The 20780-nt window shown below is 32.5% G+C and overlaps 1 protein-coding gene across 3 annotated transcripts in view; it reads left to right on the top strand.

Annotated features, from left to right (window-relative positions):
- The window catches only part of arid4b (AT-rich interaction domain 4B), an 86604-nt gene that overhangs the window by 11961 nt on the left and 53863 nt on the right, over positions 1 to 20780 (top strand). For all 3 annotated transcript variants that reach the window (XM_051125810.1, XM_051125808.1, XM_051125809.1), the window contains exon 3: positions 16929 to 17039. In XM_051125810.1, coding sequence (XP_050981767.1) covers positions 16929 to 17039 — 111 coding nt within the window. The remainder of the gene's footprint in view (positions 1 to 16928; positions 17040 to 20780) is intronic.

The following is a 20780-nucleotide window of genomic DNA, read 5'->3' as shown; positions in this document are numbered from 1 at the left end:
ATGTGTTATTATTTGCATGTTTTATTGCCCGCCAGGCAAAAATCATCTAATCATTAAGAGTAATAAAATGAGGCCTTTACTGTGAATGTACAATAAAATTAACAGCAAATGTATTCTAGAATTGTCTCCACGTTGTTCCTGCAAACCATTTAAAATAAATAATTATTGCACCCATGTTCTGTTTAATAATACTTTGCCTCAAGATAAACACCCAAACATCATTTTTATTGCATGCTAAGACAGGTCAGCAATGGCACAGACTAGATCACCAGTTTAAACTACTGAACAGCGCAACAAAGAGAGGCTTCAGCGCAGAGCTATTTTCTACTGTTTGAGCTCTGAGAAGCCTGATTATTCCTTACGACCGCCCCCCCCCCCTCCCCCATGTCATTTTTATTGTGGAATAAGCCCAGTCATGGTTAGATAAGAGTATTGTTTGGTTCTTGCTTTGAATTTTCGTTCTTAAATGGACTTCAGAATTCTTTAAATTGCAATAGCACCGTGGTTTGTCTTTGTGTTCGGCGTCGCCGCTTGTCTCTGATGTGCGGCTCTGTCCGTCAGAATGACCCATTTTGAGGAGGGTGATTTGGGGTAGGTGGAGAGACGGACATCTCTTGGCTGTTTCTATTTATAAAGCGTGACACAGAAGACCACCAGCGTTGCCCTGTTCCTAACCCTTGTTTGCTTTCACGTCTGACACCCGTCTCAAATCGAGTTGGTGGAAGTGCTGTAGCTCATGTCTGTCTTTCAAGCAACACAATCAAAACTTTTTTTTTTTTTTTTTCAGTTTCCGAAGGATATATTTATTTCAACAGTATGCTGTTTAGAGAGAAACTAGTCTATCTAGATTTCCTTCGGTATTATAGCTTAGATGCTATTGAGATTTTGAAAAAGCAGGTATTCATGTAGGGCAATTGTTTTGAATATCCGGTGTATTTTTGTCACTCCACTGGTGTTTTTGCCCCCAGCCTCAGTTAATTTTTCACGCTGCCCTCCAGCATTGTTTATCAAACGCTGATGAATGAATGTGATGAGGTGTCGTGGAGCTACAGAGCGTCTGATGGTAATTTCATCCTCCGGGAGATGAGGTCGTGATTCATAGAAACTGAACAGATTTTTTTATGTTTGGTTGTGATGGTGGGAGGCATATTTGACAGATTTTGTGGTTCAAAGGAAGCTGTCTGGCCTTGAGTACTTGTTAATCACCATGTTTGATGTCGAAGCCAGAGGCAGATTTAACTGAACTAAACTGTGGATTAATGAACCAGCTCAACACTGTTCCCGCACGGTCACGACAAAGTGTGGTTGTACACTTTTCAAGAATAGACAGATGAATTTCTGACTTCAGAAAGTGACAGTGAAGCTCCAGAATTTTGTGGCAGAACTTGTTGGTTCATTCAACTATTTAAATGATGACAAATGCACATTCTATATTAATATATTCTATGTGTGACTCTGGACCACAAAACCAGTCATAAGGGGCAATTTTTTAAAATTGAGATTTATACATCGTCCGAAAGCTGAATAAATGAGCTATTGTTAGGATAGGATGATATTTATAGACACCCACAGTGGCCGCTCCCACGATAGTTGATTGACATGAGCGTCTTACATCAGATCAGCTGTCAAAGTCCGACCTCCACTGTTTCGATGCGGAGCAGGGATGTAAGTTAAACAAGAATATCTCCGATTGAGCGATTGAGGTGTTGTGTTGCTGGATCTAATAATGAACATAGTGGTCGTCATTTACTCCCGACATCTGAGCCGCTGAAGATGCAGTGGATTACATTTGTTTGTGAAGGGAATGCACCTCCTGATCTACATATATCCGTCTATGTTTGTGCGAATCATTCATGATCCAGCTTCACTTACAGCAGAAGTGAGTATAAGGGTTTTTTTAAGAATCTTTGCGATTACCTTTCCTAATAACGTGCTAGTTAGGAAGTTTAGCGGCTAAACGTGGCTAAATGCAGCTAAAGTAAACAGGCTCGTCACTCTACAGAGAGAAGAGAGGGGCGGGGCAAGCAGAGCTCATTTGCATTTAAAGCAGTAAAATAAATAATTAATAATTAAATTAAAAAATAAATAAAGACAGAAAGAAATCTAATACAATATCGAGTTATTTTTGTCTTCAGGTTCAGATACCCACTTGTTTGTTGAAAGCTTTTTAAAAATGACTTGGCTAATCAGATTTCAAAATCTAAACAATCTTTTTTATAGTATAATATGTGACCCTGCACCACAAAATCAGTCTTTATTCGTATAGGTATATTTGTAGCAATAGCCAAGAATACACTGTATGGGTCAAAATTATTGTTTTTTTTCTTTTATGCCAAAAATCATTAGGATATTATATAAAGATCATGTTCCATTAAGATTTTATGTACATTTTCTACCGTAAATTTATCAAAACTTAATTTTTGATGAGTAATATCTTTGCTAAGAACTTCATTTGAACAACTTTAAAGGCGATTTTCTCAATATTTTGATTTTTTTGCATTCTCAGATTCCAGATTTTCAAATTGTTGTATCTTGGCCAAATATTGTCCTATCCCAACAAACCATGCATCAATGGAAAGCTTATTTATTTAAAAACATGTGGTCCAGAGTCACATATGTTGTCTAAATTGTGTTGCAATAAAAAAAATACCAGCCAGTACCTGTTTTATATTTGATCTTTTTGATTGTGTTGATTTTGGACAAAAAAAGTAATATAGCCAGTTGTCCACCACATTATTATTTTAGTGCAGCGGTCAAAAACATGTCTTTTATTTTAGTAGTATCTCCTCACTCTTCATTGTTGACATGCTCATTGTCAGAGGAAAGAGCAGCTCGATACGCCGGCAGCTACTCCGGCCGGCCGAACACGTGTGTTTAATCAGGCGGTGGACGGCAGGGAAGAATTTTCCACCCCAGCAGAGGTAGGTGAATCGAAAAGCTGTAAAACAGCCAATGCGAGGAACTGTTTTCCCCTCACATGAAGTCGCCAATATTGCAATAGCTTTTCTGGCGTTTCAGCGTTTCAGGTTATATAACCTTCACTTCAGCGGAGTTTGTAATAACGTTGGCAGCGCAGTGCAGGATTTTGAAGTCATTACACTGCCGGCCAAAGTTCCTGCAGCCGAATGCAAATCGCAGCGCCGAGAAATCGCGCTCGCCTGCACATGCGGCCCTTCCTTTGAGGAGAATCTGGCTGAGCGATCCAGAAAATACATGAGTGCCGCTCTTTGTTAGCTACTCTAGGGTAATGGATACTCGCTCTGCAAAGGCGTGACTCGTGAAAGTACAACAACACTGATGTTGTCATTTAGAGCAAAGGCAGCTGAGTTCCTGGTTTGCTCTGTTGGATCGACTTTTTAATAGCAAAGTGATTAATACGAATTAGGTAAGAGTTAGATAACTCTTTTAAAAGGGATAGTTCACACAAAATAATGAGTGTTCGGTCATCATTTACTCATTTACTCACCCTCATGTTGTTCCAACCCTGTGTGTGTTTCCTTCTTCTGCTGAGCAAAGAAGATATTTTAAAGCATGTTAGTAACCAGTGTTACTTTTAAAAGTAATGCATTACAAAAATGTGTTACTTCCTAAAAAAGTAACTAATTATGTTGCTTAGTTACTTTTTATAGAAAGTAATGTGTTACATTTGCAAAATAAATAAATAATACAAAATAATAAAATAAAACAAATCTTTATGTAAAGTTATTTTTGGTGATTAATATGGTTGAATTGGATCATCGAAGGTCTGCAGCAAAGACACTGGTTGATAAGATGGGATTAAATACTTATAGGGTATTTGTGTTATGTAACGTAATTAGTGCATGTTTGTGTCATTATGAGTTCACTGTTTTTTATTCATTATGAGGAATACTAAATCTGTTTTTGTGCGAGTGAGTGCACACAACAACTCTGCATTTAGTTCTGATTTCTCTCAACATGGCAACACAAGCACTGTCAGTCAATACATGGGAAAACAAAATAACTGTTGTTTAGAATTTGACCGATATAGTTTTTTTTCTCACCAATGCTGACTTTTTTTATTAATTAATTTAATTTAATTTTGTTTTAGTTTGTTTTATTTTATTCATTTATTTTTTTTAAATCAGGGCAGCCGATGGCCGATATATGATGCTTATAATTTTTATTTTTAAATGTTTTTTTTTTTTTTTGGTCAGTATGTTTGTTTGATTGAGTCTAAACTCTACTTATCATTTTAAAAGGGTCATCGGATGCCAAGTTCACTTTTACATGTTGTTTAAACATTAATGTGTGTTGACAGTGTATTTACAAATCTACCCTATAATGATAAAAATATATGCGGTTGGTTTTTAATTAATCTGTAAAAATAACATCCCCTTTTTCAAACTGAGCCATTCTCAGATGCCTGCACAACTGTAGAGTTAAAAAATAAATAAATAAACTACTGTGTTACTGTGTATAGCATTACTATTGTTTATGTTTACACTTCTTTGTTCTAAGAAACTTGATAAACGCTGCTAAGTGATCTAGGTTTAATTGACTTTGTTGATTACTTGAGCACTTTGTTTTACTTAAAGGGGTCATCGGATGCCCATTTTCCACAAGTTGATATGATTCTTTAGTCTTAATGAAAAGTCTATAATACACTTTGGTTAAAAATTCTCAATGGTAGTGTAAAACAACACCTTTTCTACCTTGCCAAAATCAGCTCTGCAAAAATCATCTCATTCTGAGGAATTGTTCCTTTAAATGCAAATGAGCTCTGCTCGCCCCGCCCCTCTCTTCTCTCTGTGGAGTGACGAGCCTGTTTACTTTAGCTGCATTTAGCACGTTTAGCCGTGAAACTTGCTAACTAGCACATTATTAGGAAAGGTGATTGCAGAGATTCATAAAAAAACCCTTATGCTCACTTCTGCTGTAAGTGAAGCTGGATCACGAATGATTTGCGTGAACATAGATGCATTTATGTAGATTGGGAGGTGCATTCCCTTCACAAACAAACGTACCCTATCGTGGGAGCGGCATCTGAGAATGGCTCGATTTGAAAAAGGGGATATTATTTTTACTGATTAAAAACCACTACATGGATTTGTATCATTAAAGGGTAGATTTGTACATACACTGCCAACACACATTAATGTTCAAACAACATGTAAAAGCCTTACTTTAATGCCTTACTTTACTAGTTACTTGAAAAAGTAATCGGAGTACATAACTCAGTTATCTGTAATGCTTTACATCCCCAACACTGTTGATAACCAAACAGTTGCTTTTGGCAGTTGACTGCCATAGTATTTTTTTCCATACTGTGGAAGTCAATGGCTACTGTCAACTGTTTTCTTCAAAATATCTTTTTTGTGTTCAGCAGAAGAAAGAAACTCGAGTATATCCATGCAATCAGTACTATTGAAGTCAGTGGCTACCATCAACTGTTTGGTTACCAACTTTCATTAAAATATCACTTTTTGTGTTCATCAGGGGAAAAAAAGTTTACATTTTTGGGTGAACTACATCAAATATGTTGATCATTTATTATTTTTATATAGTAATTGTGGAACAAATTCTAAACCCTACACTGTTAAAATAAAACTATTTTTGAACTAATATATATGACCCTTGATCACAAAACCAGTCATAAGTGGCACAGGTATATTTGTAGCAATAGCCAAAAATGCATTGTAGGGGTTAAAATTATAGATTTTTCTTTTATGCCAAGTAAAGATCATGTTCCATGAAGATGTTCTGTAAATCGAATGCCATAAATATATTAATTTAGTTTTTGATTAGTAATATGCATTGCTAAGAACTTCATTTGTACCACTTTAAAGGCTATATATATATATATATATATAAAATATTATTATTATTATTATTATTTATTTTTTTTTGGACCTTCAGATTCCACGTTTTCAAATAGTTGTATCTCAGCCAAATATTGTCCTATTCTAACAACCAATACATCAATGGAAAGCTTATTTATCCAACTTTCAGATGTATAGATCTAGAATTCATATTATAAAATAGCTATTATTGGAGTTTCATTTAAATGAAAAATAGAATTTCAGTCTTTCTAAATGTCACAATGAATTGAGTATGTCAAATGCTATTTGTTTGTAATTAATTGTGAAATATGCAAGCAGTTTTTGAGTAAAAACTGTAAAGCATAAATGCTAATTCAAATCATATGGCTTATGCTTTTCTTTTTATAAGCAATCAAACTGTCTGGCAGATACTCAAACAGGTGAATAAAGCCAATAGACGTAATTCAAACGAGTGATGTTGAATCACGTCTAGAAAGCAGAATCGTTGGATATGTCAGTCTATCATTGCTGACATCCTAATCTGATTTTCATTTTGAAAGGTCAATTTATTTGAAGATTCAGAGAAGCTGTTTCACGTCACAGAGCGACACTTGAAAGCACTTCTGTTGTATTTGTTTCATCAGAATTCAATAGAAGGAAATGAGTCAGTGACTCTTTGTTATAGTTTATTTTCTGATGGGTTATGGCAAGAAATTGCAGTCCTATCTTAACAAAACACATTTTAAAAAACATCAAAGCAGTGAAGGCTGCGGCCGAGAGGAAAATAATAAGTCGAGTTTACTAAAGAAGGGTTGTTGAGTTCTTACAGTTTGTTCCAGACCAATCCAATGCTCTTCTAGCAGAACACAATCGATCCATCGCTCATCGCGGGCCGCTCTGGTCTCGACGATCTTGCCAAACCCAAACTTTTCCTCATGTCTTAATATCATCCCTCAGTGCAGCAGTGTAAAAATGCTAAGGGAGGGATTCGGAAAACCACAGCCGAACGGATTCCAGCGCAGCCAAGGGATGGTCATGTAAACATTGTGCAGCCGCGTCGGTTCCCAGGCGAGGCGGCTCTGCGAACTAATGAGGTGTTTATGTTGGAATGAAGTGGCTGCGACGGCCTCTTCCACTGACTTGATTTGCCAGTGTTGACTAATTGCTGTGAATAGTGTCACACATCTTACCTAAAGAGCTTCTACCGTGACGCTCACAGACGTGAATGCCATCCTTCAATGCTACAGTAGTCATGTGTGAAAGTAAATCTAATATTGTAAAACATGACTTCTGAAATCGCTGATGAATGGCGAGATGTAAACAACTAAGCTCCGTTTTACGTTTTTGTCTAACAAATTGCTTAACTCAAGTTCTTCCTCACTTTATTTGGGCCATGTTTCACTCTGTTTTCTCGAATTGCTCCGTGTTGCTAACATGAAGCATAATCACTGCCGGTTGACACGTTTCCACCGTTGCGTTTTGCAGTAGCCTCGTCTGAAGTGTTTGTGTTTGACAGCCAGTGTTGGTGTGGAAACCTGATCCAGTCAGGTGTGGTGGGAAATGACCTCATGCATGTACATATTCAAGCGGTTCATTTTGGTCAGCTTTGGAAAAAATATCCATAATAGTTAAAATGTGATGACTTTTGCCTCTACCAACTGGCTTAGAGAAAACGATTTATATATTTATTTTTATAAGCAATAAAATGTGTTATTGCACTTCACTTGGCTGCTTTTTTATTATATAGTTTTATTTTCAGATGTAATGTGAAACAAAACATATATTGTATAAACAACATTACAAACATCATTTTTCTTTAACAAAAGTAAAACTAACGAGAAAGAAAGATTATTTCTGAGTTGTTTTTTTCTATTTAGCTGTCTTAATTATTACTAAAAAATCAAATCAAATTCAAAAATCTAAAAGTAATGTAGTTCCTTGCAATTATTTTGCAATAAGAAGAGGTAAATGCTCCAAAAACGAGCCCCAAAGATTTGAAAAACATTGAAAATGATTTTCCCAGGGGTGCAATATGAATTGAGTTCGTTGATCCAATGTTTTCTAGATGGAGAATGAGTCGACTTCCAATTCACTAATATACTTTTTTTTTTTTTTTTCCCAGCCGTACCAGTCAAAAGTATGAAATACGTTTTATGATGAGATGAATCTAATAGTTCAGAATCCCCTGATATCCACAGTCTAGGATCATAACTGATTGGGATTTTTATATATTTCCAAAAATCTTTCAATACAGGACAATTCCAAAGCATCTGAAGTAAATTGCCTTCAGATGTTTTACACCTTTGACATTTGGAAGGTATAGTAGTGTTTGTTTAACATGTGGACTTTTTTGAGGAGTTTAATATGTTTGATGCAGGCTATTAAATTGAATTTGTCTGTGTTTGGCAAATATTAAAGTAGTTCACTTGGCTGCTTTTCCATTGTTTTTATATATGAACATGTTTTTTATTTTATTTTATATTTTATTTTATGTTGTTTTTATATTTATTTATTTTTATATTTTTGGTGAGGCCAGTGAAATTTAAAAATTATTTGTTGTTGTCAAAAATTTTTAAATACAAGTTTATATATATATATTTATTTATTTATTTATTTATTATTAATATATATATATATATATTTTTTTTTTTTTTTTAAAGAAGTGTTATCTGCATACCAAGCTTGCATTTATTTGATCCGAAGTACAGCAAAAACTGCAAAAATGTTAAATATTTTTACCATTTAAAATAACTGTTTTCTATTTGAATATATTTTAAAATATATTTTATTGCTGTGATTTCAAAGCTGATTTTTTTGCGTCATTACTCCAGTCACATGATCCTTTAGAAATCATTCTAATTTTCTGATTTGCTGCTCAAAAACAATTTTTATTATTATTATTATTATTATTATGTTGAAAACTGCTGAGTAGATTTTTTTTCAGGTTTCTTTGAATAGAAAGTTTAGAAACACAGCATTTTTCTGAAATCTTCTGTAACATTATAAATGTCTTTATCATTACTTTTGCTCAAATCAAAGCATCTTTGCTAAATGAAATGAATTTCTATAATCCCCAGCAAATCAACATATTAGAATGATTATATATTGTTTTTATTTTGCAGCCCTTCAAGCAGCTGTTTTCTATACAATTAGTTCCTACTGACTGATCTGTTAAGCCTTAAAAAGGACAAAAAAACAGTAGTCCATTTGATTTGTGCATCGTATTTCTTGCGAAAAACTATTGTACAGCCATATGACTTCAGATGAATATTGCATACAAGTCTTACTGACTACTTTCATGATGCTTTTCTTGTTTTGTTTAAAAGAGGTTACAATTTTGAAACAACATGAGGATGAATATATAATGGCAAAATATTCATTTTTGTGTGAACTGTCCCTTTATACAAATTTTTCCCTTCTGAAAAATCTAGAGAATCTAGTGATTATAGGCTGTAAACTCACTCATGAACTCAGCAGATTATGCTCGTAAAAACTTGGTTTTGGATGTTCAGATGCAAGGGGATTGGAAGGATTTTTGAAAGTTAAACTGCTAAAACAAACTCTTCTTGAAGTCTCTGGTCGCTCTGATCATGCGTGAGCTAAAAACACCTTAAGGGCTTCGACTCTGTGAAGCCAGAAGCTCCAATAATAAGCATGTTTGCTCGAGGCCTCCTGACCTTCAGATCTCACACATCTCCAGTTGGTCACCATCTGTGTCCAGATTCACTGAAATGGGTTTCTGAGGCTGAACATCTCTCACCGTTCTTTATTAAACACAACAGATGAAGCCCTAGTAAGTGCTTACTAAACCAAACGCTCCTGATCTGCTCTGCAGAGTGATGTTTTTCCATCACAACTATAAATAAACCGTTTGTAGACGTGACTTTCTAAATATACTAGCTTTATTTAAAATGCAGTACTAGTGTACTGTATTAAAAGTAGTAGTACTTCTATTTTGCTTCCTAATCTAGTTGTCATCTTGTTCCTCATGAGTTGCTTAGAATAAAAGTGTGCGTAAATGTAAATAAATTTAAATCTGTACTAGGTTTAGATGGTAGCATGTGTTGTTGAGTTGATGCAAATGCATATGTAGTTGATGCAAAGATAAACATTTGAACATGTATCATTACAGTAGCTTTATTGTTGTTTATAAATGGAAAGTCGTGTTAAGCACATTGCATTGTGGAATTCTCTGGCTGAATACTGTGCTTTTTTTTTTTTAGAGCCCAATGAAATCTGTTTTTCTGTTTTTAATTCAATTTTATATTTTGTTTTAAGTCTAATTAATTTAAAATAAGTAAACTTACACATTTAATAGCATTTTATTAAAAGTTTAAAAATGACATTTTTAGGGCCTTATGAAATAATGTCTCCCCCCTCAAATTTAGTTTTATTTTTAACAAATTCTTTTTAATTTTTCTGAACTGTCTATTTTAATTGTTTTAAAACATGTCTAATAAATTCAGTTTAAAAAGATAATTAAATTTTTTAATTTGTTGACAATAATATGGCCCTCATAATTTTTTTTTATTTTTATTGTTTTAAATTTATTTTTTAAATTTATTATTAGACAAACAATATGCTGGACAGGTTTACAGTTAAAATTAAAATGAGGAACAAAAATTATGTATTTTTTCCTTAAAATACAGTTTTAATAATAATAATTATTATTATTAGTGGTATTATTATTAAAACTTGCATACTACTGTACAATAGTAATATATTTCTGTTACAATTTCAAGTTAAACCAATAATAAATTTAGTTCAGTATTATTATTCGTTTAAAAAAGAAATTGAGAAATTCTGTGTTGTGTATTTTAATTATTCTGGTAATCAAATAAAGGTATAAAACAAATTTAATTTATTTTTTAATCAAATAAATGAAACCATTTTATTTTTAGACGATATGCTGCACAGGTTTACAGACAAAATTAAAACGAGGAACAAAAATTATGTAATTAGTCCTTAAAAATACAGTTTTAATAATGATATTATTATTATTATTATTATTATTATTATTGTTAAGCTGTACATACTACTGTACAATAGAAATATATTTATATCACAATTTCAAGTTAAACCAAACCAATCTTTTATTCTGACAGGTTGCAGTTTCTGTGTGTATATGATATGACAATAGTTTTTGTCAAATTAAATGGTGAATCTCAGAGCAGCTCTGGAAATGAAGTTTATGTGTTCATAAGCACGTGAGGCATTGCAATTGTTAGTAAGTCATATGGTTATTTCATTCATATGCAGTAGATTAATGGTACGCTGTTCACGGTATAGAAATGACTGGCTTCACAGTTAAATGTGGGTGTGATTCATGTTTTGTGGTTGTTTTGCTGTGGTGCTGGAGAGTAACGGCTCTCGTAGAACTGCACGTCGTCGCTGACTGTTGTTTCTCTGTCTCTCTGGAGTGCGTGAGGACTGATGGCAGTCATCTAAGAGCAGATTGTCAGAGCCGTTTGTGTGATGTTAATGAACATCTGTGGCGTGTCTGCTGATGCCCCGTCAGGCTGAGAGCCACAGGATGGGCCAGCGGAGCAGAGCAGGCTGGGTACTTCACTCTTTGGCAGCACCACCATTCCTTCTGGAGACTGAGAGAGAGTTTGTGACCATCTACACACGGAAACAGTCTGAGAAGTGTGGGATGTTGGGAACCCTAGCGGAAGTGAAATGTGTCGTGCATTTAAACGAAATGTAATATTAGCTGTTTTATGCATGTTTACAGAAAATATGCCAATGTATAGTAAAAGATGCACATTGTGTGAATCAAGTATGTTTTACTGTTTTTGTGTGTATTTAGATTGCACCAATTTATGTATGTGAATAGGCACTGAATGGCACTGAGAGCTCTGGCTCAGATGAGTTTAATAGTAATACTGGGTTTGGATCCCGCCAGTCCGCTGATTTTCCCTCTGAGCGCTCTGCTCCTGGACGGCACGTCTTCAGTATCGATTAGAGCGGAAGAGACTGAAGGTAGTGCACTGACCCGCTGCAAAGTGAGAGTGACTTATATATGGATCCGCAGCGAGGTCAGAAATGTGTTAAAGCCTTTGGATGGGGCAGTTGACCCTTCATTAAGCCCCGTTTAAAACATTACTTACCAGTCTCACCTTTACAGCTGTTGCTGTTGGGCCATAATTTCAAAGATCTGCTCTCATCTAATGCTGTGTGAATATGGAAATTAAAAATTGAGATTGAGGAAAAACTGCCAGTAGGTCATTAACTCACATTTAAGTGGGTGGATCTCATTAAAACATGTCCAAGTCATATTTCAACCTAGAGTCAAAAGAATTTTAAATTCTCCAGATATTTTTCATTTCGAGTGATTTCCATTACTGTACAGTCATACAATATACATTACAGTAATAGTATTTTTTTTTTTTGTTTTAATAATAATAATAAAAAAACTATTTTAATGTTTTTTTTTTTTTTTTTAATTAAGTAACTTTTATTTTAAATAACTTATATTAAATGTAAATTAGGTACAGTGTATTAACTAAATGTATAAACTAAATATTTATTTTTTTATTGTATAGTAAATATATGCAAAATATTATATTTTATATTTTTATTTATTTTAGTTTGTTCGATATGACACAGTATCACAGTTCAGTGCATTTTTGATACGGCAAAATGCCAGGGAAAATTCCTTTATTTTTTACTTTTTTTTTTTTTTTTTTTTTTTTTTTACATTTACATCATAAAGTATGATCTTAAAAATATTTTAGAGATTGGAAGGCCTTCTGACTTTTGTTGTTTATCTAAGATGATTTCAGATGGCTTCAAACTGAATTGTGAAATGCTTTTGTTGGGACTTTGTGTAATAGTAGTGCTATTTATCTGCATATTGGTTAACTTCTGCTTAGTCAGTCTATTGTTATCAGTTGTAATTGTTTTACATGACTGTGTGAATCAGACCTGTTCATTGCTTATTTCTTTAAGAAACCTTTTTGTTGACTATATATAACAATTTTAGTAAAAATGCTTAGCAAAAAAGGCCATTTTGGTTTTCCTGTCTTTTCTTCTGCGGTCATTCCCATGCATTTATGGCAGCTGCGTTTGACTGAAGTGTTTTACATCTGATGGCAGTTAAACAGCATAAAGCACATGTTATCATGACGTTCATCATGTGATCATCTGAAACATCAGCTCTGCTGTGGTTTAAGGCACTTGTCATCTGGCGGTTGGTGGTTTGTCGTGGGTTTGCATAAGCTGGGAGTTTGAACGGAGCAGCTGGCTTTAATTTACTGGCGTTTTAGAGCTAGTTTGATGGGTTTTCTGTTTTTACTGTTCACTTTCTCTGCTGAAGGTTAATGCAACAGTTGCATGAAAAGACTGAGTGTTTGTTCGCAGTTAGAAACACATACAAGCACCTCACCATTCAATTTCAGTTCAGGGAGTCACAACACGACTGCAAAACAATTCTCAGTGCATGTCAGCTTTTCAGCAGGGGCACAGGGACAGAAAAATGTTTTAATAAACCAGTGTAACAATACATTTTTTAATGTTAGTTAAAAACTCACAAGGAGCTATATATTTGTTGCAGTATTTATTAATTGTTGTCAAACTGTTAATTCTAGTGGAGAGCCAAAATATTGACTGAAAATCAATTTGGCCAGCCGAAATCATTGACTGGAACGTGATATTTAATTAGCACTTATCTATGCTGTTTTTTTGTTCATGCATGAACATAAATAAGAAACTAAATCTGCCAGCAGGTGGCAGTAGGTGTCTTTTATGAGTCATTTATTCATTTGATTTGTTCAGAAGGCTGATTCATTCAATTGATTAAATGGCTGTCTTTATAAATGGGCCTTTGAATCATTGATTCACATGATTCGTTCAAAACTCAGATTCATTCAGAAACTAAACGCTGTGTTGGTTGGAGATGCGCAACAATTCTGCTATGGCTTCAAAGGTAATATGTTCTCTGCAAAATTGAGCAAAAATATAATATATGTTTAAATAAACATCAACTTCTTATTTACTGAGCTACTGTATAAAATCACATTTAAGCTTGTGATCGATCAGACCAGAATCCAGAATGTGATGTTCAATTAGCACTGATCTGATATATCTATGCTGTTTGTAGTTCATGCATGAACAAAACTTCATTAAACAGTATTTGTAGTATGCTTGTCATCTAAGAATCGCAATAAGCTTTGTGCTTTGTCATTTTATTTTATTTTTTTAGACTAAACAAAGTCTGAGCTAAATATATGCACTGTAGTATATATTCATTGTATCTGTACTTAACTTGTTGTTTTCCTTATTTAGTGTATGTCTGAATAAATTTGTCCTGGAAAGTATTTTATTACAGCCACCTTAAAAACAAAGTTTAATAGAAATTGTCATTAAAATGTTGACATAAATACCACGTATATGAATTCGTGTGACAGCCCTTTTATATATAATATAAAAATACAGCCTTTGATTTTAATAATATAAATGTTAAAATAAGCACATAGCTTATGTCATTAACCAGTGGATCCTTGTTGTAAAGTTTTACCAACCAATTATTGGGAAAACTGCACCACAGTAAAATAAAATGCACTCAAATTGGCTGAAATTTCAGATTGTAAACAAAAATGATTCAAGTATGTTTTGCCAGAAAATGCTCTCAGTCTTTCCACTTTAGAATTTCACATTTGATTTAAAGTTTTACCTGTTTCTTGCAAATTGATTGTCAGATTTACTGGTGAAATTTGTTTCTGCTCCAAATGTTATTTTCAATGTTGATCATTCAGATGTGTTTGTCCATGATTAAAGTTCTTCGACTCTTTGGTTAGAAATGTAATCTAGGCTCTCAGTCAGCTTTTGAGGAAACGGCTTGCTTTTGTTTGTGGAAACCAATCATCCTGGGGAAAAAAAAGGAAAAACAACCACTGACACTTCAGCATGTGAAGAAAGTCGTCCAGTCTCTTTGTTTCATCTGTGTAGTCCCTTGTCACGTTCTTGTGGGAGTCTGAATGTCTCACGACACAGTCGGTAGCGTTGAGAACCCTTGTCTCTGTGTTGGTTAAGATGTTTAGTGAGTAGGTGGGTGGGTTGGTTATCTCTCAGCCTGTTGGTTGGTAAAGCACAGACTCTTCAAACAAGAGAGACGGGTCGTCAGAGTTCAGCTGAACAGAGCCGCTCCACCTACACATGCTGTTCCTGCGCTTACGCTCATCTTAAGATGAATAAAAAAACCAAGAGTAACGTATGTTCAGAGCTGAAATGTGCTGGCTGACTGTCATGTGTAAGGTGCAGTTATACTCTAATCACAGATTACCAGAGCTTTAATGCTGTGTTCACATGGAGATGAATGCTGCTGTGTTTCTAGCATTATCTGTGATTATTTTTCTCACTACAACAGAATATATGTGCCCTTAATGGCCTAGTACAGTCTCTCAACTTCAATTAATTGAAGCTAATATGGTGATTCAAATCTGGGTTTTTATAGAAAACCAAAACAAAAATTTAAAACTATGTATATAAAAAAAGACTGTAATAAATTGTGAATTTTAATTTATTTCAGCTAGTTGCCAAGGTGATATTTCTCATTCTAGTTTAACTTGATTTGTTTAAAAAAAAAAACTAAAAATGAAATTAAAAAAATAATCATTTAGATATATAATAAAAATCAAAACCGTATAAAAATGGCAAAAACACAACAAATTACTAAAACTTAAAGTAAAAAGAAAACCAATAATTAAAAAATATTTTTTAAATTTAAAAAAAAATAATAATAAAATTTAAATAAAATGTATCAAAAACACACAAGAAATTACTAAAACTGTAACTAAAAAGTAAAAAGAAAGCCAATAATTTAAAATATAAAAAAAAAAAAACTGATTGAAACTTTTTATTAAAAACTGTCGAGAAAACACAACAGATTATTAAAACTTTAACTAAAAGTAAAAAGAAAACCAATAATTTACAAACATTTTTAAAATAAAAAACATTTAAAAATACAATCTGATTGAAACCATTATTAAAAAACTATAATACTATATCATTGATACTAAAATAACACTGATTGACAAGTTTCATAAATTTTCAGTATAATGCAAAACTGTTTTATTTTCTAAATGTTTGCTAGAATACCTGAATTGATAGTTAGATACTTGAAAAACAGCAGGCATTGCTACAAATTTACTTTAATTTGCTGCTTATGTTTGTTTTATTAGCTTGTAAATAGTTTCTTTATTCTTTTTGTATAATTTACTTTCTTTAAATAATTACTGAGAAGCCCTGAAGCAGTGTTTACTCAAATACTTCAAGGCTAAATGCCATTGCTAAATATTAATGAATAAACATATTTATGAATGTTCTGTTTTTAATTAAAGTCGTATTCTTTTTCGGAATGTTTTCTTAAAAATACAAGTTTAAAAACAAACAATTTTAGTGTTAACTTTTTGTTGTTTATATTTATTCTGTTGCTTGCAGTTTGTATTATTTTTTTTTCATGCCATTGTTTTAATATTCAGAAATATTTATAATATGTAATATTATTGTCTATAAATAAAATAAGTATTTTTATATTTAACTTCAGGAGTGTGTTTGCAAGGGTAATAGCTTTTTGCTGTTGTATTAAAATTCATATTGTGGCAAACACCTTTGGCATTTTCTTCAGAAATATATATATATATATATATATATATATATATATATGTATATATAAAAAAAAATCTAGCATTTTCATAAGTTCTTTCCATAGCTGTAATCAGATAACGTATGATGCATTTTAATGTCAAACGATTTCCATATTCCATTTTCACATGTTGCTACAGTACTACATCCACACTACGCTTATGACTTAATTTTTCTTACCTGTCTCACTTTACTAGATCTAATCGTTTTGTTTCCTAGAAGCATTTCGATTTTAAAGAGGTTTACAGCAATTGCACATACATCATCTTGTTCGGTTCTCAGCACACATTGTTGTATTATGTAAAGTGAATGGAGTCGTGCTGCGGTTTTTTGCACGAGGGTGATTTAACTGTGCTTTAGTGTCCCAACGCTCATTTCTCCAGTACATGTGCCTGACTATCCATGTTTTAAACAAATGTGCTTAGCTTTTCTTCTCACTTATGCCACATCATCATTAATCAGCGATGAAATTCATGCCTGTTTTGTGTGTTTGTTGTTGTTCAGACACTGGAGGAGCCCCCTTACCTGACCGTTGGCACTGACGTGAGTGCCAAATACAGAGGGGCGTTCTGTGAGGCCAAGATCAAGACCGCCAAGAGACTCGTCAAAGCCAAGGTAAGCCACAAACGGGCTATTGTATCTACTGTTTAGGATCATTCAGAGACATGTTTTGGATGTGTGAATGATCAATGATTATAGAAGGCATCTATGCACATTTACGGTGTCAAAAATGAATACAGTCAATGAAGATAAAAAGAGAGGTCTGTATTTTGTTTGTTTATAGATGTATTGTTCATTCCTGCTTTGGAAAGCATATATACATGTATATATATGTTAATGCCGCTCTAAAATATCTGAGCTGGTCTGTGGTGGTTCAGATGTTTGGGATCAGTAATTTATTTATTATTTTTTTTAATTTTAAAAGAAGTCTCTTCTGCTCACCAAGGCTGCATTTATTTGCTCAAAAATACAGTAAAAATGGTAAAATATTTTTACAATTTAAAATAACTATTTTCTGTGTGAAGCTAAATTAATTTCCGTGATCAAAGCTAAATTTTCAGCATCATTACTCTAGAATGCTGATTTGCTGCTAAATAAACATTTATATTATTATCTTATATTATATTATATTGTTTAAAATTGGTGTGAAAAGTACAATACTTTTTCCAAGAAAGTCAAAAAGAACAGCATTTATTAAAATATATATATATATATATATATATATATATATATATTTATAATGTCTTAACTGTCACTTTTGATCAATTTAATGCAACCTTGCTGAATAAAATCGTAATTTATTTTTTAAAATATATAAAATATATATTTGGACTTTGTGTGAATGGAGTCCCGTAATGAATACGTTTCCATTGCTGTCTCTTCTTCTGCTCACCAAGGCTGCATTTATTTGCTCAAAAATACAGTAGAAATTGTGAAATATTTTTACAATTTAAAATACGTTTTTTCTGTTTGAATATATTGTAAAATGTAATTTATTTCTGTGATCAAAGCTGAATTTTCAGCATCATTACTCCAGTCTTCAGTGTCACATGATCCTTCAGAAATCATTCTAATATTAATTTTTGCTGCTCAAGAAACATTTCTGATTGTGTTATATAATATTGAAAACTGGTGAAAAAAGTTACATTTATAAATGTCTTGACTGTCATATTTGATCAGTTTAATGCATCCTTGCTGAATAAAATAATTTATTTAAAAAAATATATAAAGTATGTATTAGGACTTGCGTTGTTGTGAAATGTTTTGAAGTTGAAGAGCGAATGGAGTCCCATAATGAATGCGTTTGCATTGCTGTCTCTTCTGAGGAATCGCCCTAGTTCCTAATGAAGTATTTTCCTCCTTTCGCTCTTTCTGTCTGCTCGGGTCTCTCTCCTCGTGTTTTCCTCCTGATGGCTCTCTGATGTTTTATAATTCCTCTCTCATAGTCTTGAAATGTGATTAGCTGCCTGCTCGCAAACCAGAGACCTTGTTCAAGGTTGTAATCATATTCCTGCCGTTGTACTACTGATGACATCATTGCGTCTCTCTCGCTCTCGCTCTCGCTCTCAAGCTGTGTTTATGCATTACTCAAAGCAAAGTCTTTACATGGCACAGTCACACTTTTAAGATTGTCAGAGAAATATGAGCAGAGCATTGGAGCACAGAACGATTACGTTCTTAGAGTCTTATTCATTGATCAAATGCATGTGTTGTTATGTCTTCCAGACGTCAACATTTGGTTTTCTTTGTTTCTGTAGCTCGAAAATAAAGTAGAGCACTAGCAACATCAAGGTCATGGGTTTGATTTGCAGGAAATGCATCAACTGATCAAATATGTACCTTGTTTTATATGCAGGTTACTTTGGATAGAAGTGTCTGCCAAATGCATAACATCTTATGTGAATGTGATATTTTGAAAATTGAGTTTTGAGTTTGAGGTTTTTTTTTTAAATTGTTGATATAAATATCTCATCAAGATATAGTGTATAATAAAATATGATTATTTTCTATATTTTTTAAAAATAATATGCTACTTTGATTAATTGGACAATTCATTTTGATCAATTTATCAATCATTTTCTGATTAGTTAAACAATCCTTTGCTTAACTGTAGCTTCTATAATGAACTTTTTCTTCAAACATTTTATATAGTTACTTCACAAATAAAAAGATGCATCGTTTCAACCTTACTAAGGCCTTAGTGCAGTTTATTATTTATTCTATTATTGTGGTGCTGTTTGAAGATAAAGTTTGCTTGTTTTCTCTGTGTGGGCTCCTCTGTGTGTCCTGACAGTGACTGTAATTGGAGGTTTTTCGTCTGCGGTGGCCGCGTGTGACCCTCTGCGGAGAGATCAGAGCTTCATCAGACGCGACTGCCGCGAGACGCTGAAGTGTGAGACTTATTATCTCCTGTGACAACGAGACAAGTGCACACGCGTCTCTCTGATGACAGTCACAGACTTCTCACAAAACAGCGGTTACGAGCTGGAGTAATGCATGTGTGGCCATAAAACACTCATGTCACACATCTGAAACAATAGACTTCACAGAGTCAGTGGACTATGAACTTTCTCATATTACTACATTTACGTATATTATATAATCAGTGTATTTAAATTTAGTCAATCTATTTATGTTTATGGTATTCTCTCTTTTTTTTTTTTTTTGTAATTATTATTTTAAAAAGGAAATTATAAAATCATTAAAAAAAAAATCATAAAAGCGTCTGCTAAATGCATGAATGTAAATTTAATAAACTTAGTTTAGAGAAATAAAATATAATTATAAAAATAATACAATTATGAAAACTATTTAAAAAATAATTATAAAAAACAATTTTAAAATAAAAAATGTATAATAAAAATCATTTATGCTAAAATATAATTATAAATAATAAAATTATGCAATTATAAAATGCTAAAAAAATATTTAAAAAGCATAAAAAATAATTTAAAAAAGTGTCTGCTAAATGCATAAATGTAAATATAATAAACTTAGTTTAGAGAAATAAAATATAAAAAATAATGCAATTATAAAAATTATTTAAAAAACAATTATAGAAATTGTTAAAAACTTATAAAAATATAATAAAATAATTTATGCTTAATGCATAAATGTAAATATAAAAAACTTGGTTTACAGAAATAAATTGTAATTATAAATACTAAAATTATGCAATTATAAAATGATTAACAATAAATAATGGTCAGTGCTGATAGCCTTGTGGGCAGAACATCGACATGTGGCGCAGTTGTGCTTAGGGTGTCCCGAGGTCGAAACCCGTCTCGTGGACCTTTCCTGATCCCGCCCCATCCTTCTCTACCACTTGCTTCTTGTCATATCTCCAAAGTCCTAGCCAGAAAAATACAAAACTGCAAAAAAAAAAAAAAGAACAATAAATAATGAGCAAATTATTTAAAAAGCATGAAAAATAATTATAAAAGTGTCTGTTAAATGCATAATTGTAAATATAATAGACTTAGTTTAGAGATTTTACTAAATCATTTTACTGAATATAATTATAAAATACAATTATGAAAGTTATTTAACGATCAATTATAAAAAAAAAATAAAAAAATAAAAAAATAATTTATGCAAAATGTATCAATGTAAATATAATAAACTTGGTTTACAGAAATAAAATATAATATAAATGATAAAATTATGCAATTCTAGAATTATTAAACAAATAATGAAAAAATATTTTTAAAAAAGCATGAAAAATAATTTATAAAAGTGTCTGCTAAATGCATTCATGTAAATATACTAAACGTAATAAAATAAAATGATATTAAATAAAATAAATGAAATAAAATTATAAATAATTACAAAATAATACAATTATAAAAATAATAT

This window comes from Labeo rohita, chromosome 13 (genome assembly GCF_022985175.1).
Source record: "Labeo rohita strain BAU-BD-2019 chromosome 13, IGBB_LRoh.1.0, whole genome shotgun sequence".
In the NCBI taxonomy this organism is placed as follows: domain Eukaryota; kingdom Metazoa; phylum Chordata; class Actinopteri; order Cypriniformes; family Cyprinidae; genus Labeo; species Labeo rohita.
The sequence above is the reverse complement of the archived record's forward strand: the minus strand, read 5'-3'. Positions and strand labels throughout refer to the sequence as shown.